At 35.5% G+C, this 26399-nt stretch overlaps 2 protein-coding genes across 5 annotated transcripts; one reads left to right on the top strand and one right to left on the bottom strand.

Moving 5' to 3' along the window:
- Positions 1 to 707: 707 nt before the first annotated feature.
- LOC127431200 (calcium channel flower homolog) lies at positions 708 to 10979 on the bottom strand. Of its 4 annotated transcripts, none has more exons than XM_051681517.1 (6): positions 10843 to 10979; positions 10389 to 10591; positions 5025 to 5097; positions 4798 to 4923; positions 4602 to 4709; positions 708 to 2086 (listed from the first exon to the last, which is right to left on the bottom strand). In XM_051681517.1, the coding sequence occupies exons 2-6, from the start codon at positions 10495 to 10497 to the stop codon at positions 1996 to 1998; spliced, it is 507 nt and encodes a 168-aa protein (XP_051537477.1). In that variant the 5' UTR covers positions 10498 to 10591; positions 10843 to 10979; the 3' UTR covers positions 708 to 1995. The 4 variants fall into 4 exon arrangements, with proteins under 4 accessions (XP_051537477.1, XP_051537475.1, XP_051537474.1 ...); XM_051681515.1 differs by having other exon boundaries at positions 10389 to 10623; positions 10830 to 10978; XM_051681514.1 differs by having other exon boundaries at positions 10830 to 10978.
- Positions 10980 to 12771: 1792 nt separating this feature from the next.
- Positions 12772 to 23303, top strand: LOC127431009 (MOB kinase activator 1B-like). The gene is made up of 6 exons (XM_051681185.1): positions 12772 to 12929; positions 17198 to 17364; positions 18172 to 18265; positions 18345 to 18478; positions 20482 to 20645; positions 21016 to 23303. Exons 1-6 carry the CDS (start codon positions 12775 to 12777, stop codon positions 21091 to 21093), a joined length of 792 nt encoding a protein of 263 aa, XP_051537145.1. The 5' UTR covers positions 12772 to 12774; the 3' UTR covers positions 21094 to 23303.
- Positions 23304 to 26399: the final 3096 nt, after the last annotated feature.

The following is a 26399-nucleotide window of genomic DNA, read 5'->3' as shown; positions in this document are numbered from 1 at the left end:
TTGATGTTCCGGAAAAAAGTCCTTCTTCGGTGCCACGGAGAGAGATGGCTTTAGAAAAAAGCTTAAAGGGATAGTTCACCCAAAATAAAAATTCTATCATCATTTACTCACTCTCATGCCGTCCCAGATGTGTACGACTTGCTTTCTTCTGCAGAACACAAATGAAGATTTTAGAAAAATATTTCAGCTGTGTTGGTCCATTCAGTGCAAGTAAACGGTAGACAGAGCTTTGAAGCTCCAAAAAGCACATAAAGGCAGCATAAAATTAATCCATACGGCTCCAGTGGTTTAATCCATGTCTTCTGAAGCAATCCAATCAATTTTGGGTGAGAAAAGACCAAAATAGAACTCCTTTTTCATCTTGACATCAGCCGTCTCCTTGGCGATCATGATTTCAAGCTTGATTACACTTCCTAGCACCATCTAGTGCATGTGTCAAGCACTAGGAAGTGTAATTGAGCTTGAAATCAATTTAACTGCAGTAGAAAGATGTACAGTAAAAAATGAGCTACATTTTGGTCTGTTCTCACCCAAAACCGATTGCAATGTTTCAGGAGACATTGATTAAACCAATGGAGTCGTATGGATTACTTTTATGCTGCCTTTGTGCTTTTTGGTGCTTCAAAGTTTTGGTCACAATTCACTTGCATTGTATGGACCTACAGAGTTGAAATATTGTTCTACAAATCTTCATTTATGTTCTGCAGAAGAAAAAAGTCATATACTGTACATCTGGGATGGCATGGGGGTGAGCAAATAATGACAGAATTTTCATTTTGGGGTGAACTATCCCTTTAAGACTGCAGAAACGCACACACGGTCCTGAAGATGGAAAGTAAACTAGAGGAAACACTTTAAAATCAACTCTTTCAACTTCTTTCAGAATAACAATTACACAAACAAGCTTATAATGAAACAACCAGTAACCACTTATTAAAGCCACATATTAAATGAAAGTGACAGCGAGCTTTTGGAGCAGCGTAGCAAAATTACATTCCACCATTTCTTCAGTACACAAAACATGCTGCAGAAAACTGTTTCTGAGTTAAGATTAAGTTAACAGAGGCACACAAACACTTTGTTTTTATCCCTGCAGTGACTTTAACACACCTGTAATCATTGAAACACATTTTGCATACTTACATTTTTTTATCTTTGTTCATCATCTGAAACAATTTACATTTCACAAATGCCTCATCTATGTAACAAAATAGTTCTGGGAAAAATCCCAATGGCCAAACTTCCAAATACTTGCGCTGGTGCTGCGGTCGTTTGATAGAAGCAACGAGGCTGGAGACAATAGTTTAAGCTAATGTATTAAAACCTCTCCATCTCTGGGATTCGTAAATGAAACGTAAACAAAGAAAAACATTGTTAAGCTTCATCACACAGGTGTACAAAGATACCTAAGGTCGACCAATTAAAGTTTTTATAAAGTGAGGCAAAAATAAGATTTAATAAATGTAAAAATGAGAACATAAAACTTTTAAATTATAACCCATTGTTTAAAATAATTTTCACATAAATTAACTAGAGAACTGGCTCTCTCAGAGGTCAAAGGTTAGCATATGTATGGACGTTAGACAGGATAGACGGCATATTTAACGCAAATGAAAACAAGGCTGTGAACAATAGACAAGTAGGTTGTGCTGTCTTAACGTCTTCAGTCATATCTAATTTGTACTAGTTACACAAATGCATTGTAAAATTTCTACGATGTTCTCCAGATTTCTTCGGGAAAATTTTTTTATTTTTAAGGTTTAATCAGCTGAATGTTCAACATCAAAGTACACAATGATCAGTCTATACTTGTATACCTCACAGCCTTGTTTGCATTTGTTTCAAATTAAGACATCTACACTAAGATCTTTACCCAACAAACAGTGAGGAGACACTTTAGTCAGGTAATGCACCTTGTCACGCAGAGAGACAAAGAGAGAGAGGGTGGAATGGAAGTAGAGGAGTAAAGGAGGAGGGGAGGTGAAGATGGGAGATTCACGGCACTGATCCATCAGTTGTTCCTGTAAGTTTCTCTTCATCGCTCTGTTTGTGGTGCTGTAATCGAGCGTAGCTCACTGCATCACCTCTGAAAGAGAGAGAGAGAGAGAAAACAATGCGGGAGTCAGACTTTCCGGTTTACGATCAACTTCCATAAAAATAGACAAAACCCCCCTAAAATTAAAAAATTAAACTAATTAAAACAAAATAAAAAATAAAAGTTTGTAATTAAAATATAAAAATATTTTTCATATGGTTTAATATATATATGCACTTTTTATATATATATGTATATATGTATATATATATATATATATATATATATATATATATATATATATCGTACACACACACACACACACACACACACACACACACACAGTGCATTCAGAAAATATTCAGACTTCTTTAATTTTGTTGCAGTCTTATGCTAAAATGCTTTCAATTATTTTATTTTTCATATCAATCCATACCCCATAACGACAAAGCAAAAAACTGATTTTTAATAACTTTGCAAACTTATTAAAAAGCAAAAACTGAAATATCACATTGACATAAGTATTCAGACCCTTTTCTATGACACTTGAAATTTAGCTCAGGTGCAAAGATGATCCCATTTCTCTGAATCATCTTTGAGATGTTTCTACACTTTGATTAGAGTCCACCTGTGGAAAATTTCATTGATTATACATGATTTGGATAGGCACACACCTGTCTATATAAGGTCTCACAGCTGAAAATTCATATCAGAGCGAAAACTAAGCCATGAGGTCAAAGGAACTGCCTGCAGAGCTCAGACAACAATCATGGCACGCTCCAAATCACATCACATCACATCACATTTTTTTCCCATTCTGATGGTTGATGTGAACATTATCTGAAGCTCCTGACCCATATCTGCATGATTTTATGAACTGCGCTGCTGCCACACAACTGGCTGATTAGATAATTGCATGGATGATTGTTAGTGCCAGCTGGGCTGGTTTGAGTATTTCTGGGATTTTCACACACAACAGTCCCTAGAATTTACTCCGAATGGTGCCAAAAACAAAAAACATCCAGTGAGCAGCAGTTCTGTGGACGGAAACACCTTGTTGATGAGAGAGGTCAACAGAGAATGGCCAGACTGGTTTGAACTGACAAAGTCTACGGTAACTCAGATAACCACTCTGCATAATTGTGGTGAGAAGAATATAATCTCTGAATGTTATTCTGAGATGCGGGTTGGCACTGTTTTGGTGGCACGAGGGGGACCTACACAATATTAGGCAGGTGGTTTTAATGTTGTGGCTGATCAATGTATATATATATGGTATATATACACTACCGGTCAAAAGTTCTGAAACACTTGACTGAAATGTTTCTCATGATCTTAAAAATCTTTTGATCTGAAGGCGTGTGCTTAAATGTTTGAAACTAGTTTTGTAGACAAAAATATAATTGTGCCACCATATTAATTTATTTCATTATAAAACTAAAATTTCATTTAAAAAAAAAAAGTTTTTGAAATGGATGACTTGGACCAATTAATAAAGAAAAGCAGCCAATAAGTGCCCAACATAGATGGGAACTCCTTCACTACTGTTTAAAAAGCATCCCAGGGTGATACCTCAAGAAGTTGGTTGAGAAAATGTCAAGAGTACAGGTCTGCAAATTCTAGGCATAGGGTGACTACTTTGAAGATGCTAAAATACAACACCATTTTGATTTATTTTGGATTTTATTTAGTCACAACATAATTCCCATAGTTCCATTTATGTTATTCCATAGTTTTGATGACTTTACAATTATTCTAAAATGTGAAAAAAAAATAAAAAATTATAATAAAGAATAAGTGTTTCAAAACTTTTGACTGGTAGTGTGTGTATATATATATATGTATATACTGGACCCCGGGAGTAAGGCAGGGTCCAATATAAACAAACAAATAAATAAATAAAATGCGAGAGTCAGGCAGAGTCCAAAATTAACAAACAAATTAGCCAGCAAATAAGAGTAAATTAGAGAGAGTAGACTTTGGCAAGTAAATAAAAACTATATAAATAAATATTCTTATAATTTTTTTTTTTTTTAATAAATAACATTATTATTCAAAAAATAAAAATAAGTTATTTTATTTAGGAACTTAAACATAATGCTTGGATTAAATCTAATTATGAGAACAATACAGCTCATAATATGCAAGGAAATAATAAAAGGACCATTTTTTTTTTTTTTAGTATTATTAAACTTTATGCAAAATGCATCTTTTTTTAAATGCTGGTTATATCTGGTTAAGAAACATTTATGGCTAATTTTTAGAAATTTTCTCAATTCACCTGACATTGGCAGACGTGACATTATATGAAAACAGGCCTACCGGAAGTTCAGGTATTCATCAAGAATTTCAATTAATGACAAGTATAACAACTATTATTAGGTAATAAAACTAATTAATAAATTACATGTCCAAACCAGACTCAAACTCTCATTGCCCGCATGAGCACTACAGCTCAATGATGTTGGAGCATGTGCACCAACTCACAGCTAAGCCACAACACCAATGGTGAAAAAAAACCTCTTTTGCTCTCTGTGTAAATATTTGTGAAAAATTAATTCCTCACTTCTTTCCAAGAGATGCGAGTCCGTACAGCACTCCTGTAGCAAACGCAATGGCATTCCCAAATAAAGTTGTGATCGAAAACCTCAAAAAGATAGGAAACAGCGCCATCCTGAGGGAGAAATACATTTTTATTATTAATATTTATCAGTTTACATTTTGGGAAAGAAGTTTAATCATGATATGAGAGTTGCGCTCACCCGCAGTAAAACAGGGCTTTCTGCCACGGCTTCAGTCGGTCCGCACGCGCCGCGATCACATTAGCAAACTCCACAAACTGACAACAGAACGGCACCTCACACAGGAACAATACACACGCTGTCAACCTACAGAAAGGAGACAGAGTTTATATTTTTAAATATGTACATGGTTTCAAGGACACAAAATCCACACAAACTCAGAAGGCAACTATAATATTTCTTCTTACACCATCCAAACTCCAGCCGCGATGTTTAATGGATTCACCGTCACGCAGTTCCAAACTCCCATCGTTGCACATGCTAGAAATAGAGAAAGCTTGTTACAGTTTTTGAAAATAACCTCCGTATTTATTTGCATTTTCCACCTCCAACCTTATAAGAACGTAATTATTAGAGGACTGATCTTTATAGAGCAGTGTGGCTGCGATAATACAAACACACGATACAGTAGCTACTTTGCAATAAGGTTCCACTATCCATAACAATGAAAAATCTTGGTTAATGTTCATTTCAACCTATATTAATACATTTGTTTAATTAAAAGTTGTATAGGCTACGTTAACATTTGTTAATGCATTATGAACTAACATGCACAAATGAACAAATGTTGCTGTTTTTTTTACTAACTAGGACTGTCAATTGTTACATTTTTTTTATTTAATTAATTACATGATGTGCTGATTTATAAATCGAATTAATTGCAATTAATCGCATAGCAACATTCACTGTGAAAGGCCCCCCAAAAAAGATAATTTAGAATATAATGATTAAAATCATTATTAATCTAATATATAGGAATTAATATTACAGTTTAAACAATTCAAATACATTACAAAGGCTATAGCCTACATACTGTATATTGTGGCAACAGAAAAGCATTTAGACGACTTAAAAGTGCAAATATTGTTTGTTTTATTCCCATCGCATTGAACATAACCCTATTATTGGCCTACTTCCCTCTGCTCTATTTTTAAAGACTGGTTTATACACTATACACATATTTCAATTTCATAATGCAGGGTCCAAAATTAAAAACAAATAAATAAATAAATAAATAAAATGTGAGAGTCAGGCAGGGTCCAAAATTAAAAACAAATAAATAAATAAAATGCAGGAGTCAGGCAGAGTCCAAAATTAAAAACAAATAAACAAATAAATAAAACATAAGAGTCAGGCAGGGTCCAAAATTAAAAACAAATAAATAAATAAAATGCAGGAGTCAGGCAGGGTCCAAAATTAAAAACAAATAAATAAATAAAATGCAGGAGTCAGGCAGGGTCCAAAATTAAAAACAAATAAACGAATAAATAAAACATAAGAGTCAGGCAGGGTCCAAAATTAAAAACAAATAAATAAATAAAATGCAGGAGTCAGGCAGGGTCCAAAATTAAAAACAAATAAATAAATAAAATGCAGGAGTCAGGCAGGGTCCAAAATTAAAAACAAATAAACGAATAAATAAAACATAAGAGTCAGGCAGGGTCCAAAATTAAAAACAAATAAACAAAATGCAGGAGTCAGGCAGGGTCCAAAATTAAAAACAAATAAATAAATAAATAAAACGTGAGAGTCAGGCAGGGTCCAAAATTAAAAACAAACAAACAAACAAATAAATAAAATGTGAGAGTCAGGCAGGGTCCAAAATTAAAAACAAATAAATAAATAAAATGCAGGAGTCAGGCAGGGTCCAAAATTAAAAACAAATAAATAAATAAAATGCAGGAGTCAGGCAGAGTCCAAAATTAAAAACAAATAAACAAATAAATAAAACATAAGAGTCAGGCAGGGTCCAAAATTAAAAACAAATAAATAAATAAAATGCAGGAGTCAGGCAGGGTCCAAAATTAAAAACAAATAAACGAATAAATAAAACATAAGAGTCAGGCAGGGTCCAAAATTAAAAACAAATAAACAAAATGCAGGAGTCAGGCAGGGTCCAAAATTAAAAACAAACAAACAAACAAATAAATAAAATGCAGGAGTCAGGCAGGGTCCAAAATTAAAAACAAATAAATAAATAAATAAAACGTGAGAGTCAGGCAGGGTCCAAAATTAAAAACAAACAAACAAACAAATAAATAAAATGCAGGAGTCAGGCAGGGTCCAAAATTAAAAACAAATAAATAAATAAAACGTGAGAGTCAGGCAGGGTCCAAAATTAAAAACAAATAAACAAAATGCAGGAGTCAGGCAGGGTCCAAAATTAAAAACAAACAAACAAACAAATAAATAAAATGCAGGAGTCAGGCAGGGTCCAAAATTAAAAACAAATAAACAAATAAATAAAACGTAAGAGTCAGGCAGGGTCCAAAATTAAAAACAAACAAATAAATAAAATGTGAGAGTCAGGCAGGGTCCAAAATTAAAAACAAATAAACAAATAAATAAAACGTGAGAGTCAGGCAGGGTCCAAAATTAAAAACAAACAAACAAACAAACAAATAAAATGCAGGAGTCAGGCAGGGTCCAAAATTAAAAACAAATAAACAAATAAATAAAACATGAGAGTCAGGCAGGGTCCAAAATTAAAAACAAACAAACAAACAAATAAATAAAACGTGAGAGTCAGGCAGGGTCCAAAATTAAAAACAAACAAACAAACAAATAAATAAAACGTGAGAATCAGGCAGGGTCCAAAATTAAAAACAAACAAACAAACAAATAAATAAAACGTGAGAGTCAGGCAGGGTCCAAAATTAAAAACAAACAAACAAACAAATAAATAAAACGTGAGAATCAGGCAGGGTCCAAAATTAAAAACAAACAAACAAACAAATAAATAAAACGTGAGAATCAGGCAGGGTCCAAAATTAAAAACAAACAAACAAACAAATAAATAAAACGTGAGAGTCAGGCAGGGTCCAAAATTAAAAACAAACAAACAAACAAATAAATAAAACATGAGAATCAGGCAGGGTCCAAAATTAAAAACAAACAAACAAACAAATAAATAAAATGCAGGAGTCAGGCAGGGTCCAAAATTAAAAACAAACAAATAAATAAATACGTGAGAGCAAACAAAAATTCCATTAGATTTAAATGAGTAATTTTTAATAACATAAAAACTTAAATATTTTACGTTTTATTAATTCAATTTTGTTAAGCATTGCACAAATCAATTGGAAGGAATTTTAAGAATTTAAAATGTGTAAATCTTACAAATAGGCAAAAATATTTTTTTGATTGCATGTACTCGCACGTGTTGCCTGAACAGCTGAGCTGACTGCCCCCTACTGCATCAGGTGGTATATCAAGCTTGAATTGCTCTGATAGTAGGAACGTTCCTTATTCCAGACTTTACATACAAGCCAAGGGCGTGATTAATTGCATACATTTTTTTTATAGCGTTTTTTTTCATATGATTAATCACACTAAATTAAAGTGTTAACTCGACAGCCCTAAACCAAGGCCATTAACTAAGATTTATAAATGCTTTAAACGATATTGCTTGTTGTTGGTTCATAATACTTCATGCACAACTAATGTTAACAAATGGAACCTCATAGTAGTGTTAACCAATTTAGTGTTAATCAAAAATACTGAAAGGTATAGTTCACCTGGGGGGCCTGGGTAGCTCAGTGGTAAAATACGCTGGCTACCACCCCTGGAGTTCGCTAGTTCGAATCCCAGGACGTGCTGAGTGACTCCAGCCAGGTCTCGTAAGCAACCAAATTGGCCCATTTGCTAGGGAGGGTAGAGTCACATGGGGTAACCTCCTCGTGGTCGCTATAATGTGGTTTGTTCTCGGTGGGGAGCATGGTGATTTGAGCGTGGTTGCCACGGTGGATGGCACGCGCTATGTCTCCGTGGCAACGCGCTCAACAAGCCACGTGATAAGATGCGCGGGTTGACTGTCTCAGACGGGGAGGCAACTGGGATTCGTCCTCCGCCACCCGGACTGAGGCGAATCACTATGCGACCATGAGGACTTAGAGCGCATTGGGAATTGGGCATTCCAAATTGGGAGAAAAAGGGAAAAAAATCCCAAAAAAGGTATAGTTCACCCAAAAAATGAAAATTCTCTCATCATTTACTCACCCTCATGTCATCCCAGATGTGTATGACTTTCTTTCATATGCTCAACTCAAATTAAGATTTTTAGAAGAATATTTCAGCTCTGCAGGTCCATTCAATGCAAGTGAATGGTGACCAAAACTTTGAAGATCCTAAAAGGACATAAAAGCAGCATAAAAGTAATTCATAAAACTCCAGTGGTTAAATCCATGTCTTCAGAAGAGATACGATAGGTGTGGGTGAGAAACACAAATTCACATTCTTCATGCATATCGCCCCCTATTGGGCAGGGAGAAGCATTACAAGCAAAAAAGGACTTAAGTATTGACCTGTTTCTCACCCACACCTATCATATCACTTCAGAAGATATGGATTAAAGCACTGGAGTCGTATGGATTACTTTTAGGATGCCTTAATGTGTTTTTTGGAGTGTCAAAATTTTAGCACCCATTCACTTGCATTGTATGGACCTACAGAGCTGAAATATTCTTCTAAATATCTTAATCTGTGTTCTGCAGAAGACAGTCAGTCACACACATCTGGGATGGCACGAGGGTGAGGAAATGATATTTTTGGGTGAACTATCCCTTTAAGAATGGAAAATATGCATTATACATCATCAAGGCTGTCAGTAAACTTTACATCCTTTTTTCCATCCTATTGATCAGACCAATTGTAAGTTTTGTTAATAACCGAACAGAGAGGGTGATGTTAAATAAACACAGAGGAACAGACACTGGGTGCTAGATAAAAGATACATAAAAGACATGACAGACAAAGTGATGTGAAAGAAGAAAACATGAGCAAAAAGGGAGAGAAGAGAAAGTTGCAGTTGCTATGACACCTGTGTTACCATGACAGTTAGGTATCCAAAAAGAGACTCTCTAACAGACCTTATAGAGTGAGTTTCCTCCAGTCATCCAATAATATTCAATTCTTCACAATAGAACAGACAAAAACTAAAAATTCTGAGAAGTTAAAATCGCAGTATTATGATATTCATCTAAGTGTTCATTATCCATTTTACACTGATCCTAAATGATAATGCATCACTGTGCAACATGTGATTGATTAGGCACACTGGCTGATCAATGTGGTCCGTATTGATTACTAAAGTGAGACAGAATATCATGGGTTACCTCTACAGTTTATCCCTTTTCAATGGATACCAACCAGCCAATCTGGACTATATCAAGTTATTGTGATCAATATTAATCAATAAGTCTAATCTAAAGTTATTATTGCTACAATAACAAATACATTGTGCCTATACTCAAGTTGTACAGCTTTGTCTCTAAGGAGGTGATGAGAACATTATTGTACATTAGTGTGCTTTGACATATTTTGATGTATCACAATAAAGGATGTACAATCCCAACAAATCCAGCACATAACATTCAGGATGCGTGATTGTGTTGGGTGTAAGACAGTATCCATTCTTAGAAATGTTTCAAATTCTATCACACCCAGATACACCTGCCTATTAGGAGACACATGGGTGATACAGTACAGTAGTTAATCTGCATTAGTCTGCCACATAGGTGCCACAATCACATGGCACAAATGCAGATACTTACATATACCTCCCAGGACACCAGCCAATTTACAGATCCACCGGTACCACCAGGACATGCCATCGTCATCTGTGCCCTGTTTCGGTGGAGCTGCCGCCTCCTTGGAGCTCATTTTCCGCCGTTAAATTATTCAGACTTTCACTGTCTCACAACTCACCGGCACCCGCAGTACCACCGGCGGCCTGAGGGCGTCGCTTTTTCCCGACCTGGACAATGGATGAGAAGTACTGCTTTATTCCTACAAACAAGCAAATTGCGTAATAAAGTTATCAAACAATCAGCAATCTTAAGTAACACAGAAATTTCGACGTGGCTAGTTTTACAGGGTAAAAACTATGATGAAAAACACACGGGCTGGAGCGAGATTATTTATTTGACGCCGCTGCTCTTATCATGGTGGTGTTATTAAAGGCACCAACATGTGAAAAATTATCCAAATCAAACCTCTAAGACTTGCTGTCGAACTCCGTTTACTTGGAAAACTAGAGTTGAACCGGCGTCCTCGGAATTAAATAATCTTGTCTGTAATGTCAGTTTAATTCAGTAGAGCTTTAGGTCCTGTTGTCTTAGAGGATCCGTTGCGTGCGTTGCATTGTAGGCGGGGCCAATGATGCGTCACTACACACAAAGTGTTTCAGGGGCATCAACTGCTGCAGCATTTGCGCATTAATTTATTTGTTTATTTATTTAATAACATGAAATAATTGTTTTTTATGTTATTCTATACATTACTTTTACGTTTGATAGTTTTTTATAATGCTAACCCTAACCAGTGTTGGATGTAATGCATTACTAAGTAATTAATTATTGTAATTAAGTTACTTTATTAGTGGAAAAAAAAGGTAAGTAAGGGATTACTCTTAATTTTTCAGTAATTTAATTACAGTTACTTCTTATGTAATTATCTTAAATACTGTATAGACTCTAGAACAATTCTATATAAAACAATAGTGAATTTAAAATAGAAATTTAATGTCTAATGTTAAAATCTATATTTTCTAATTTAACGCTGCCCCCTTCAATTCTTTGGCCAGTTCATGAATAATTTATTTGATTTTATATGATTTATTTGAAAGAATTAAAAGAACAGTTTCATGTCCATCCTTGTATTTTTCATCTGGTCGAGGTTGATAAGGGTTTTAGAAAGTAATTAGTAATAAGTAATGCAATTACTTTTCAGACAGAGTAATTAGTACAGTAATCTAATTGCACTGTAGAAGATGTAATTAGTAGTTAGTAATTAATTACTTACTGACCCTAACCCAATTAACAAATGAGGATTTTCACAAAAGCCCACAAAAGCTGCAGTATTTCACTTCCAAATGAGCTAGAAATGTGACTGATGCTTTATTGCAATAAAATTAATTTAATTAAATGAAATTGCACAAGCAGTAAATTAATAAATATATATATATATATATATATATATATATATATATATATATATATATATATATATATATATATATATATTTAATTTTATTTTTAATAAAAAGTATATATTTTTTTAGAATCAGAATCGGAATGAACTTTAATTGCCAAGTATACTTACATACACAAAGAATTGTGCAAAGAGAATACAACAATGAGACACACTTAATAATAATATAAAGAGAAATAGAGAATTGGCACTATATAGTACTTGGGGCAGTTTTTAATTGTTCATGAATTATGTATAAAATATACCTCTTAAATACATTAATTCTTATATAATTAATATATTATAGTATGTCAGTTGTTATGCATTTATGTTAATATATAAAATGATTAAATATAGATGTATTCTAATAAATATTTAAATGTATTCCCATATTAATTGACACTTTTAATATTATTTTGGTACTGTATTAACTTTTGGTACTGTATTGGTACTGTATTTTTTAAATTTTAGTGCAAAGTAATACAAATATCTTAAAATGAATCTTATAATACTCATAATATATTTGTATATATTCATAATTTACCTTTATATATAAATGTAAATTCGTTTTTACTAACACAGTCTATACAGAGTGAAATATGGCAGTACATTGACTGTATTATATTCTAAATTGTAACTTTTTTTGTAAATTATTATTACATTAAAATCATGACAATTAATCTTACATTGTACATTAACTCTATTATACTAAATTGTTCAATTTTTTCATGTCTTTTTATTTATTTTTTAAACACGTTTCTTGTTTTTTATTTACATTTTTGTAAATTATGTTTTCTGATTACATAGGGCCTATATATTATAAACAAAAAAAATAATGAAAAGCGCAATCGCCAAGGTTGACGTCACCGATAAGAACCATCGCGAGATGTTGCGGTTGCATTAAGGACAGACCTTTAAAACAAATGCCAATGTTACGTCATACACTCAGTGCGCATGCTCGAATTTCACATGAGTTATAGATCTACACACGAGATTAAAGAATCCACGGCGGTTGAGGGAAGTTTGTTGTCAGGTGGCGTTACTCCTTCACGAACCCGAACCTCGTCCCGGAACCAGCAGCTGTATTCTGAACCGGGCGGACAGGAGAACATGAGCTTCTTATTGTAAGTTTGATTATATGATTTAAACCATCATTTATTGATATACATCGATTTACAGCCGCAGCTCGCTTTTTTGCTAAAGAGCTGCTTGAGTTTCTCGGACCTGGATTGACTTAAATTGTGCGCGCGCACATCATTAAATCCCTATTTTTAACTTGACAGTTACGTTAAAATATAATATTTTCAATGCAAATGCCTCAGGGCCAAGATTAACTGGATTTGGGCTCATTCGCACCGGTTTCTTGGCTCTCTTATGTGCTGGTTTGAAGGAGGACAGATATTATGTAATGCGTGTTTGTTCATCATTCACCGTGTTTTGAGTGTGTTGTGTGTCTTGTCACTCGGTATCATTTAAAGGGATAGGTTTCCAAAAAAAAAAGTACATTTTCTTATCATTTACTCACCATCATGCCAACCCCGATGTGTGACTTTCTCTTTTTTTTTCTTCTTTTTTTGCAAAACACATGATTTTTAGAAGAATATTTCAGCTCTGTAGGTCCATACAATGGAAGTGAATGGTGGCCAGAACTTTAAAGATCCAAAAATCACATAAAGGCAGTGTAAAAGTAATCCATGGTTCAATTCGTGTCTTCAGAAGCGATATGATATGTGTGGGTGAGATACAGATCAATATTTAAATCCTTTTTCACTATAAATCTTCACCCTTGACCAGTAGGTGGCGATAATCATGAAGAATGTGAAAGTGGAGCTTTATATTAAAAAAGGGCTAAAATATTGATTGCATCATATGGACTTACAGTGCTGAGATATTCTTCTTCAAATCTTCGTTTGTGTTCAGCAGAAGAAAGAAAGTCATACACATCTGGGATGGCATGAGGATGAGTAAATGAAGAGAGAATTTTCATTTTTGGGTGAACCATGCCTTTGTCATTCCAAACCTGTGTTGGTTTTTTTCTTAAGTGGAACACAAAAAGTACATTTTTGAAGAAAATCCAAGCCACACTTTCCCATATTAAGAAAGTGAAGGGCAACTGGTGCGGTCAAGCTATAGATTTCACTATTAAAGTTTCAATACAGTGGTCCATATGACTTTTGCACTATATTCCAAGTCTTCTGAAGCCGTGTGATAGCTTTGTGTGTTGAACAGAATTTATAAGTTACTATTCATTACATTACACTTTCTTTATATGTAAAAGAGCAGCCAGGACATTCTTTAAATATTAACATTTTGGGGGGCCTGGGTAGCTCAGCAAGTAAAGACGCTGACTACCATACCTGGAGTTGCGAGTTTGAATCCAGGACATGCTGAGTGACTTCAGTCAGGCTTCCTAAGCAACCAATTGGCCCGGTTGCTAGGGTAGGTAGAGTCACGTTGGGTTAACCTCCTCGTGGTCGTTATAATGTGGCTCTCAATCTCGGTGAGGCACGTGGTGAGTTGTGCGTGGATGCCGCGGAGAATAGCGTGAGCCTCCACACGCGCTTCGTCTCCGCAGTAACGTGCTCAACAAGCCACGTGATAAGATGCGCGGATTGACGGTCTCAGACACGGAGGCAACTGAGATTCGTCCTCCGTCACCCGGATTGAGGCGAGTCACTACGCCACCACAAGGACTTAGAGTGCATTGGGAATTGGGCATTCCATATTGGGGAGAAAAGGGGGAGAAAAAAAATTCACATTTTGTGTTTGATAAAGTCATATGGGGTTGGAAAGACATGAAGGTGAGAAAATGATGACAGAATTTGCATATTTGATTACATTTAATTTCAACAGTCTTGCACCATTTTGATCCTATCAGTCTTGAAGGGAAGGGTGGTTGTTTTTGCTTTCCTTGTAATTACTTGAAAGAATGTTTACATCTTTAGTAAAGAGGAAGAGAGTTAGGAAACTCTGAAATGCAGAATGTTTCTCAATCTTGTTTTGTTATCTGATGTCCAAGCAGGATCTTAAATCGGTTATGTTTATTCTAATACAGTATATCTGAAATTTAATGCACTGAAAAAGTTGTATCGAACTTGAGATAGGGAGTTGATCATTGGAAACCTGTTTCCACAGAACAGCTGTGCATATGTTATGATTTCATTCGGAAAATATCGCTCACGATGGCTCACCAGAAGCATGTGATTTAGGAGAAGTTAAAATAATCAGCCAGAAGTCATCAGAAACAGACCTGTGATGTCATTGCCATTGTATTGTTGTCAGGGTTTTTTTTTTTTTTTTAGATTTGAATTTGATAAAATACTGATTGGAATGTATTCCTTCGATCAGAACTGGATAATCCACATTTCTGTCTAATGACTTGTTTTGTGATTCATACGAGAAACATATAAACAATATTTAACGTTATGACACGCATCCGAGTTATAATACTCATTAGAAAGTGTTTGGTTTGATTTTAGGTTAAAAATGAAGGGAAAGTGTATATTTTAGGTCTTGTAACTGGTCACCATTTCTGTTTTTAATCACCTTTTGGCCACATTAGTTTAGTATTTAAAAGTGGCCAACCAATATGAGTTTTTCAATGGCCGATACTATTATTGAGCATGTTCTTACATTGATTATGCTTATTAACGGACAACGTGTGTGGTCATGTAATGCATTAAACGGCTTTCCATATAAGGACATAAACGACATAAGAATAAAGCGATCGACACTGGGCCTGTTTACATGCACACTAACACGCTGATAAATCCCAAAAATCAGCCTATTTAAAAAATCTGACAAAGAAATCTGCGTTTACATGAGATTTGAAATAATCGTGTTGTTCTCTGCTTGTGACGTCAAACCGTGAAGAGGCATGCGCTCAACACGTGCGTACATTTACAGTGTATTGGCAAGCTGGTAAGAACGCCGGTAAAGGTGTTTACATGCAATGCAAAATCGGGGTAATGGGCAAAAATCTACCCGTGCCAATCAGTTTATCCTTAAGCCATTTATGACTGAATATTGGGAGTAATCTGTGAATTGATATGCATGTAAACGGGCTCAATGATTAACCGAGAGTGCCGTGGCCAATGGCTGATGAAATGCCGATATAGGCTGAAACATTTTATGGCAATTGAGATGTACATTGTACTTTAAACAAGACTATACACTATGTTAGAACTTCAATAAAAATATTTAAAAACAGAAATTGTGTTTTATCCATTGACAAGGCTGCTTCTGTTAATCGTCAAGCGGTAGGGCTGGGTAAAAATATCGATGTTCCGATTAATCACGATCTTCATTTGAATGATTCCAAAATCAACTCTTAAAATTCCAAGATCGATCTTTTACTTTTATGTTAAAGTTTACTTCAATTTTGTTTGCTTTGTTTATTACATCTATTAAATAAATAGGATTTGAACTGCATAGTTTGGACCCTGCTGTTCATTTTTAAAAATGAATAGCTTGTGTATCTGAATCAACTCAAATTGGGAAAGCTGTATCAATATCCAGCCCTAGCAGATATCGTTATTGGCTGATGCCAATAATCTCATAATGGCAAATTATACAGTACTAAATAATACATTTTTAAAATCAAAAGTTGTATTTGTTAACATTAGTTATTGCACTATGAACTAACATGAACAAACAATGAACAATTGTATTTTTTTAACTAACATTAACAAAGATTAATAAATGCTGAAAAAAATATATTCCTCATTGTTTGTTCATGATACCTAATGCATTAACTAATGCTAACGAATGGAACCTTATTGTAAAGTGTTACCATATACAGTACTGTGCAAAAGTTTTAGGCACATACGATGCTTCACAAAAGCATTTGTCTTAAGATGGTTATTTATATCTTCAGCTTTAGTCTGTCAATAGGAAATATACATTTTTAGACTCCCAAATATTACTTTTGCAAATACAATAGAATAGAAGAACAGGGATCCCTGCAACAGATGTCATGGCCCCCACAAAGCCCCCCACTGAACATCATGTCAGTCTGAGATTACATAAAGAGACAGAAGCAATTGAGACAGCCGAAATATATAGAAGAACTGTGGCGAATTCTCCAAGAATCTTGGAACATCTGCCCACAACCAAGAAAACTGTGTCCAGTTGAGAATTGGTGCTGTTTTAAAGGCAAAGGTGGTCACACCGAATATTGATTTAGCTTTTTTATGTTTACTGGACTTTGTATGACATTAAGTGATAAATGAAAACTATTTATTTCATTATTTTTGAAGACATCCTCACTATGCAACATTTTTCACAAGTGCCTAAAACTTTTGCACAGTTCTGTATGTTTATTACTAGTAGTTAATACCCTTAGACGATCATAAATTGCCTGGTTTGGTTCACTCTGTTCCATCTCCTCCAGTGGGAATCGTTCGTCTAAGACATTTAAACCGAAGAAGAATATTCCGGAAGGATCTCACCAGTATGAGCTGCTCAAACACGCTGAAGCCACACTGGGCAGCGGGAACCTGCGTATGGCTGTCATGCTTCCAGACGGAGAAGATCTGAATGAATGGGTGGCCGTCAACAGTAAGAACTGAGAGTGACATCATAAGAACAATTCTATTCAGTTTTGACATGGCATAAACATTTCCTAAATCATTCGTTGTCTGTATTTCCAGACCACAGCTTTTGTTATTGTAGATGGTTCTCTTGTCTTGTTTTTTGTGTGCTTGTTTCTCATTGTCTTCCTAATAACTTTGACCTTTTGACCTATTGATGTCACCAATCCAGACCCATATTGTCTTTAACGATCACCCATTCAGTCCCAGCGGACCCTCATTCCACTGCAGTTACTTCAAAAACACACGTCCCCCAACATGCACACATATACAGTACCTCACTATGGTACATTATAAAACTACGGTACTCATGCAACATGTTCATTGTCAATTCCACACGTGGATTGATGGATTTTCAATCAACAGAATCTGTGATATTCTTTCAGTTATGACTGACAATTTTACCTCAGTTTGTAAAAACCAAAACAAATTGTGTTAACAATATAAAATTGTATCCTTGTATGCATTGTTTTTACATGGTCATGACATGAGTTGAAAGATTGGCAATAACTTTGGCGATAGACAAGATTAGTAAGCGATTTTATAATACTTGTCTCATTCTAGCATGTATAAAGTTTAAGTCTTGTGGCTATACTTTTGATTCTAGACCATACTGCCCCATAGACTTCCATTGTGTTTTTGCTTTTTTGCAAATTGAGGGATAAGTCAAAATTATTTTCTTTATCAACAGCACATTTAGTGATGATGGAGCTTTGCTTGTATTGAACCTGTAACAGATAATAAAATATAATTTTATTTGGGGTTGTCTCTGCAGCGGTGGATTTCTTTAATCAAATAAACATGCTGTACGGCACCATCACAGATTTCTGCTCGGAGGATAGCTGTCCCGTCATGTCAGCCGGACCGAAGTGAGTGTTTTTTTGTTTTTTTTACCGTGAATAAACATTTGTCTCTTTGTCTGTATCTCACTCATATCATTCTGTTTAGATACGAGTATCATTGGGCAGATGGGACCAACATTAAAAAGCCAATAAAGTGCTCTGCTCCCAAGTACATTGATTATCTGATGACATGGGTTCAAGACCAATTGGACGACGAGACCCTGTTTCCTTCTAAAATAGGTACCCTGTGACATCACAGTCCCTTTATTGTCAAGTTTGTAAACTCATTCGTTTTCCAAAGTATGCGGTTATGGAGAGCGTTTTCGTAAGTCTTCGTTTACATGGAGGAAAATGTTGTTCTAGTGTGGATGAGAGGCATAAACGTAGCAAAACTGATGAGTTTTCAAACGTAAACGAGTTCATGTGGACGTGGCCTAAATGTTCAAGGTATAGTTTGCCCATAAATAAAAGTTCTGTGTTCTGTGGAACACAAAATATGGCAGAATGTTCATGCTGCTCTTTTTCATAAAGTGAAATGACACTGCAACCAGGTGCCGACAAGCTCCAAAAAGGACATAAAAAGCATCATAAAAGTAGTCCAAATGACTCGTGTACCATATTCCAAGTGTTCTGAATCCATACAAAATCTTTGGGCAATTAACAAACCAATTTAATTGTAGCTCTCAAATCTCATTCACGCTTGCACACAAATCAGGTGCCACAAGAAGGTTCAACATCAAATGTCATTGGTTCTCATGCGTCCTGTAACCAATCGCATCACGCTATGTTTGAATATATAGGCTACTTTTATGGTACTTGTCCTTTTTGGAACTTGACAGCAACACTGGTCACCCCAATTATTTTCATTATATGAAAAATTCAGAATTTCTCTTGTGTTCCTTAGAAGAAAGAAAAATATACATAGTAATTGGAACAACATGTGTGAGTAAATAATGACAATTTTACATTTTTGGTAGAGTTGGTGAATGTTAGTAAATATGTTGCAAAGCATTAAAGAGAGGTTTTAAGTAAATAAAAAAATTAAAGAGTTAAAAAAAAAGTTTAAAATAAATTAAAGTTACAAACTTTTTAAAACATCATTTAAAATGTAAAGATTATAATTTAAAACATAATAAAAAAAAGAGTTAAAGTAAAAAAAAAAAATGGACATGTAAAAAAATAAAGTGTTTGGAAAAACATGTGGGTGAGTAAATGATGACAATTTTCAGTTTGTGGTGAACTACCCCTTTAACAAATATGTTGCAAAGTACTAAAGAGAGGCTTTAAGTTAAGTAAAAAATATATATAATAAAAAAATAAAGAGAGATAAAAAAAAGTTTAAAAGAAATAAATTAAAGAAAGTTACAACATATATATCCCAATTTGGAATGCCCAATTCCCACTACTTAGTAGGTCCTCGTGGTGGCGCGGTTACTCACCTCAGTCCGGGTGGTGGAGGACAAGTCTCAGTTGCCTCCGCTTCTGAGACCGTCAATCCACACATCTTATCACATGACTCATTGTGCATGACACCATGGAGACTCACAGCATGTGGAGGCTCATGCTACTCTCCGCGATCCACGCACAACTTACCATGCACCCCATTGAGAGTGAGAACCACTAATCGTGACCACGAGGAGGTTAGCCCATGTGACTCTACCCTCCCTTGCAACTGGGCCAATTTGGTTGCTTAGAAGACCTGGCTGGAGTCACTCAGCACACCCTGAATTCGAACTCGCGACTCCAGGGGTGATAGTCAGCGTCAATACTCGCTGAGCTACCCAGGCCCCAAGTTACAACATTTTTAAAACTTTGTAAAAAAAAAAAAAAGTAAACAAAATTATAAAAAAAAAAATTAATACTGGTAATTAAAAAAAAATAAAAAAAAAGAGTTAAAAAAGTAAAAAACAAAACAAATATACAAGTAAAAAAAGTTTTTAAAATTTAGTTAAAATAAAAATCATTATTTAAAAATGTATATTAAAAAAGTTAAAAAGAGTTAAAAGTTAAACTGATTGTTCACCCCAAAATGTAAAATTCTGTCATTTACATTAATCATTTACTAGCTCACATGATCTAACAAAGCAAAAATAATGACAGAATTTTATTTTTTGGTGAACTATCCCTTTAAATTGGACGTTTTATACTGTGTAAGTTATAACCACAAATAAGAAATGCCATCTGTTGTTGTAGGTCTTGTGATATTTAACTTTTTTCACTGTTTTTATGTCTCGTATGTCCAGGTGTTCCTTTCCGAAAGAACTTCATGTCAGTGGCTAAGACCATTCTGAAGCGTTTGTTCAGAGTTTATGCTCATATTTATCATCAACACTTTGATGCAGTTATGCAGCTGCAGGAGGAAGCCCACCTCAACACGTCGTTCAAACACTTCATCTTCTTTGTACAGGTGCTCTGTCTGTTTGAACAGAACGTTTATTTTTGCAGTTCAGTTTGGTGACACTTGTGGTGCAGAAATGACACATTTCAGCTTTACATTTGTAATAGATTTAATGAATTGATCAGGATAGAGTTCACACATCAAAATGCTTTCTCTTGTGATACGATTTCTGCGATAGCACCTAAATTACTATTTTACTTAAATGGTTTATGGAAAGGGATTGCTTAGTTTGCAAAATGCAAAAAAGAAAGAAAGAAGAAACCACACAAATAATTTGTCGGCAGGACAAACAAGAATTTGATATTCATTGCATAGTGAAAATACTTCTGATGTTCTGGCATTGATAATAACAAATATGTTTTGTTGTCCTTATTTTTAGGAGTTTAACTTGATCGACCGCAAGGAGTTGGCACCCCTTCAGGATCTGATTGAGAAACTAACAACTAAAGACAGATAAACATAGAAAAGTAGAGAAGGAGAGGCAAGTAATGAAGAAAATACAGTGATCTAACTCCGTCTTGTAACAACCCATCTGTCTTTTGTTTTGTACAGATGATTTTTACTGTAGCACCAAAGCACATGCTTAGCGAACCTTAGTAGAAATACAGGATCAGCACAATACTAACACATAAAGGGATCAAGCTTGTTAAGGTAACATGGCTTATAGTATATTTAGATTGGTTTTTTACTCCTTGATTGCAGTTTTTGAAAACCTGATGCCTGGTTGAAATAGTTACTACTACTTATTCACATTGTTAGTTTAGTAAGTGGTCATTGAAAGAGTGAGATTTAACCCAAGAGCATCCTGCTTAATATGTACTACAACGATTCCATGTGTTAGCATGGTGCCTGTATCGCGTAAAGCAGTGAATAGGGGAATGTTTTAAAGGGTTTTTTGATTCTTCAATGCCGTATTACTGACAGCAAAAGGATGCAGTTTAATAGTCTAAGTCTATTTTCCTATGCAATGATTAGGTTGTTTGTTCTTACTGACGTTGTTTATAGTTTATATCATGTACTTTTACTGAGCTTGTTTCTCCATTTATATATTTCTGATCTTTGGTATTGATTACTGTTTTTACTGAGATTACAGTGAAGCACTTACAATTGAAGTGAATGGGGCCAATTTTTGGAGGATTTAAAGGCAGAAATTTGAAGCTTATAATTTTATAAAAGCACTTAACATTAATTCTTCTGTTAAAACTCGTGTATTATTTGAGCTGTAAAGTTGTTTAAATCATCATTTTTATGGTTGTTTTGGGTCGGCATCGCAGCAAAGTTGTAAAATTGGATATAACTTTACACAGAAAACGTTAGTAAGCAATTTTATCACACTAAAATCATGTAAACACACATATTGTTTACATCTTGTGGCTTTACTTTTGAAACAGTGAGTATTTTAACGTTTACCGATTGGCCCCATTCACTTCCATTGTAAGTGCATTACTGGAATCCAGATTTTTGCCTTTTTAAGAAAAGGAGGGACGAGTCGAAATGTATTTCTGTGGCAGCCACAAATGCTGTCGATTCAGCATAACTTGTATTGAACCCGGAATATTCCTTTAAGGGTTATGATATTTGTCAGGTTTGGAATACTGAAGCTGAAATATTCACTCAAAAAATATTTTAGCCTATTTTTAAGAAGTTTGCAAATAGCAAATTTAATTTTGTATTTTTAAAATAACATTAATAAAGCTTAAAATATTTAGTTTTTTTCTTTGTTTTGTTTTATTTTGTTAAAGATTACTCAATTCAATTTAATGGAATTTTGTGTTCTTAAATCTTAAAAATAGGCCAAAATTTTTTTGGGAGTGTTGTTGATGAAATGCATGCTGGAATCGCTACTTTGTTGAACCCAGATAGCTTCTGGAAATACTGGCCTTGATTTTATTAAGTTGCTTGTGCTTATTTTATATCTTATGCTGTGGGTCAAAGAGACATTATGAAATGAATGAAAACAGTTTTGCTGAAGCCACTCCAACTAGTTGAGTTAATCATTTTAAGTTGTTTTATGTTTTGTTTTTCTTACTGAATAGGGTTAATCTGTGCTCTAATATTAAAACCCATTTTATTATTATAAAGTTAAGTTGCATGATATCCATTCGAACTGTATTTATAATGTAATTCATTCAGCAGTCTGAAATGTATGTTTGCGAATTTAGCTTTTGTCTTATTAGTTGTTTATATATAAGATTTTGAGAAATGTTTGGCATTTGGTTCAGAAATTAATGACTGTGGAAATTTTTCTCTACCTCCATTTCAACCGTTTTTCTGTCTTAAGCTGTAGAACAAATTTTTTTTTTTTTTTTTTCCAGGTCTATTTGAAATCCTCTTAAGTTTATTTGCATTTGTTGTCCTTAATCACATTGTTTCACAAATGTAATGCTTTTATTAATAATGGTTTGGACTGTGCTTTAGACTAGTATAAAGTGCCAACCACTGATTTATATTGGACAATATTTATAGAACTTTTTATCACTGGAACAATAATATATTTTCCCTGAATTGTGTAATAATTAGGTTATTCCTAGATAAGATGTAAATATGTGCAAATGAGTCAACCATTATTATTTCCTGATATTTTACATCAATAAAACAATATCTCTAACTGATGTTGTAATTGTTATTTTAGCTGTACATGAAGCAAATAAAACCCTTCTCATAACACCTCGTATTTGCTTTATTTTGCTGTAGTTACATGTGTGTTTGTGTCATGGTTATAATAGTTTTGGATTTTAAATTTAGTTTTAATTTTTATTTTGTTATAAATTTCAAATTATTATTTAGTTTAGTTTCAGTTATTTTACCAAATGTGTTTGTTAGTTTTAGTTTTCCAATACATTTTAGTTTTCATTTTTATTTTAGTATATCAATATATTTTTATTTCTATTTCAGTTAACACAGATGAGTAAATGACTTGGCAGGGGACAACTTTGTGTTATGTTTTTAAATGAAACTATTTCCTATTCAGTCCAGATTACACAGTCTTCATATTCTACATAGTGTATAGCTAGGTTGACATACAACATGGTAAAAACAACAACCAAGGACAAATAGATATGTATCCCTTTATGTTTTGAACAGCAATGCATTTTGACCATTTATGGATGGTGACAAACCTTTAACCCTTTGAAGTTGAAAAAAATGAACAATTCAGGGCATGCCACACATTCATAGTATTTGTAATCAATAGAAAAAAGAAAATTACTAAACACTGAACCAGGTGATGCTAACTCAGACTGTCATTAGATCAATATGTGTGTATGTAGTAGTCTGTATATGTAAATATCTTCAATCAGACAGATTTTTCTTGTGGATTTTGAGGAACACTCTTTGTTCCAGTCATGTGGTGGCCCTGTTCCTCACCCCTAATGATAACTGCCTGTAAAGGACTTCACAGCAGGAGGGAAGGAGGACACATGGAACCGGTTTTCTCCGCACACAGGTAAGGCTTTTAATTGGCAACTTTCTGAGCTTACAACTTCACAATAAATCAACTTCACAATTACTCATCAGCTTCACATCTGTACTTCAGCTTCACAGCAGGACTCTTGTACCCTGACTCTCTCTGCTCTCTGCTGGTGGCATGGCCACTTATATGCCGCTCTCCCCATGCTCACTGGAATTAGAGACAGGTGTTAGACATGATCTAACTCAGGTGTAAGCGCCTTACCGCTTTCTTTCCGGACGGACGCTCGACCATGCCCCCGCTGCCACATATCCCCACCGCCCGACTCGGGCCGGGGAGCCATCCGGCCTGTCTACCACTCCCCCCCCCATTTCTGTAAAGGAAGTCGGCGACAGCCATCTGCGCCCCTGGTCTGTGGACCACCTTTTTTTTTTGTTGATTTTTCCCAATTTGGAATGCCCAATTCCCTATGTGCTTTTAAGTCCTTGTGGTCACGTAGTGATTTGCCTCAATCCGGGTGGCGGAGGACGAATCCCAGCTGCCTCCGCGTCTGAGACCACCAACCCGCACATCTTATCACGTGGCTTGTTGAACGCGTTGCCACGGAGACATAGCCCGTGTGGAGGCTTCACGCCATCCACCGCAGCATCCACGCTCAACTCACCTTGAATTTAAAGGGCTGGAGAGCCAGATACTACCGGGTGATCCATGCGTTGGTATCCTTCATATGGTGGAGCCATTGGAGTGGGGCGTGGTCTGAACTGAGAGTGAAGGCCCGCCCCAACAGGTAGTAACGGAGAGTGAGGACCGCCCACTTGATGGCCAGATGCTCCTTTTCCACGGTGCTGTACTTTGTTTCCCTCAAGGAGCGCTTGCGGCTGATGTACAGCAGCGGGTGCTCCTCCCCCTCCATCACCTGCGAGAGCACGGCCCCCAGCCCTCTGTCTGAAGTGTCCGTCTGCAATACAAAAGGGAGAGAGAAATAAGGTGCATGTAAAAGAGGCCCCCACAAAGTGTGGCTTTAACCTGCATAAACGCCCGTTGGCACTGGACCGTGTCTGGAGCTCCCTTTTAGTGAGATCAGTCAGATGACGTCCAAATAGTTAGGCACAAACCTCCTATAATAGCCAGCCAGCCCCAGGAACTGTCTCACCCTCTTTTTGGTCTTGGGCCTCAGGCAGGTCGCAATCGCCGCAGTCTTGTCAATTTGGGGACTCACCTGCCCGTGGCCCAAGTGGAACCCCAGATACCATACCTTCACCCGCCCAATCGCGCACTTCTTAGGATTTGCTTTGAGCACCGCTCAAAATATTTTGGGAATATTTTTCCCAAAATATTTTCTTATTTTTGTGTCTCTATCTCCTTCAACAAAAAAACTATTACAAAAAGAAAGGTCATTTTGGGCGTGCAGTTCCCTGTTCAACCACTAGGAGTAAAACGAATTGTAGTGAAAGTACAAGCTTGAAGAATTTTATTAGCTTTCCATGTTTTACAGTAATACTATTTTGGAAAATATTTTCTAAGCTGTTTAAGAGTTATCGCCGTTTATCACTGAATGTGTCTGGATTATCACAAAACTAACTTAACCTCACTTAATAAGGCATGACGTGGCTGGCCAGCTGATGGGTGATAAAAACATGAAATGCCCAAAAAGGACGCAGACAGGCCCTTCTTGCTCCACCCGTCCACACAAATTGTCACCTTCCTAACTTCCTTAAGTATTTCTCGTAGTTTTAGCTTTGCTGCATCCATTTTCAGGTTCAGTAATCCATTTATCCTAGCACATCCGGGCATCTTGAATTTAGGGTCTAAAGCTTTCGCAAAATTACGTAACGCAAGAGATTCACACTGGTGCTTATTCCACTGTCAATGAACATATTTACCAGTGCATCCTCACGCTTTTGATATTCTTGTAAGTTTGTTGACCATCTTTGGCACCATTCAAAGCCTTCGTCAACATATGTTGTTTGCCTACCAGGTGACATGATGAGTGACATGATTTCCATATAGTCCACCTCCAGAGCTTTGCTGAGCCCCCCCCCCCGTGCTTCTGTGTCTTTGTACACCACTTTGTGCATGCTTTGCAGATGCACTTTTAAGTTAGTTGGGTTTTTAGCTTTCAGATATGTGCCACAGGTGTTATTCTGAGAAACAGCTAGACATTTTGATTTGTCTGTCAATGCACAATATTCAAAAAACGTCCAAACCACGCTGGTACGTCGTCTTCCGGCCATGATGTCTCTCATTTGAAACTCATGGCATGTTTACGATGCAATGCGTTGAGACGTTAAAATAAACAAAAACAGTTTTGTGACATGCAAGTCCAAGTATTAACGAAAACTGAATATAAAAAT

This window comes from Myxocyprinus asiaticus, chromosome 40, assembly GCF_019703515.2.
Source record: "Myxocyprinus asiaticus isolate MX2 ecotype Aquarium Trade chromosome 40, UBuf_Myxa_2, whole genome shotgun sequence".
NCBI lineage: Eukaryota > Metazoa > Chordata > Actinopteri > Cypriniformes > Catostomidae > Myxocyprinus > Myxocyprinus asiaticus.
Note: the sequence above shows the minus strand (reverse complement) of the source record. Positions and strands in the feature narration are given on the sequence as shown.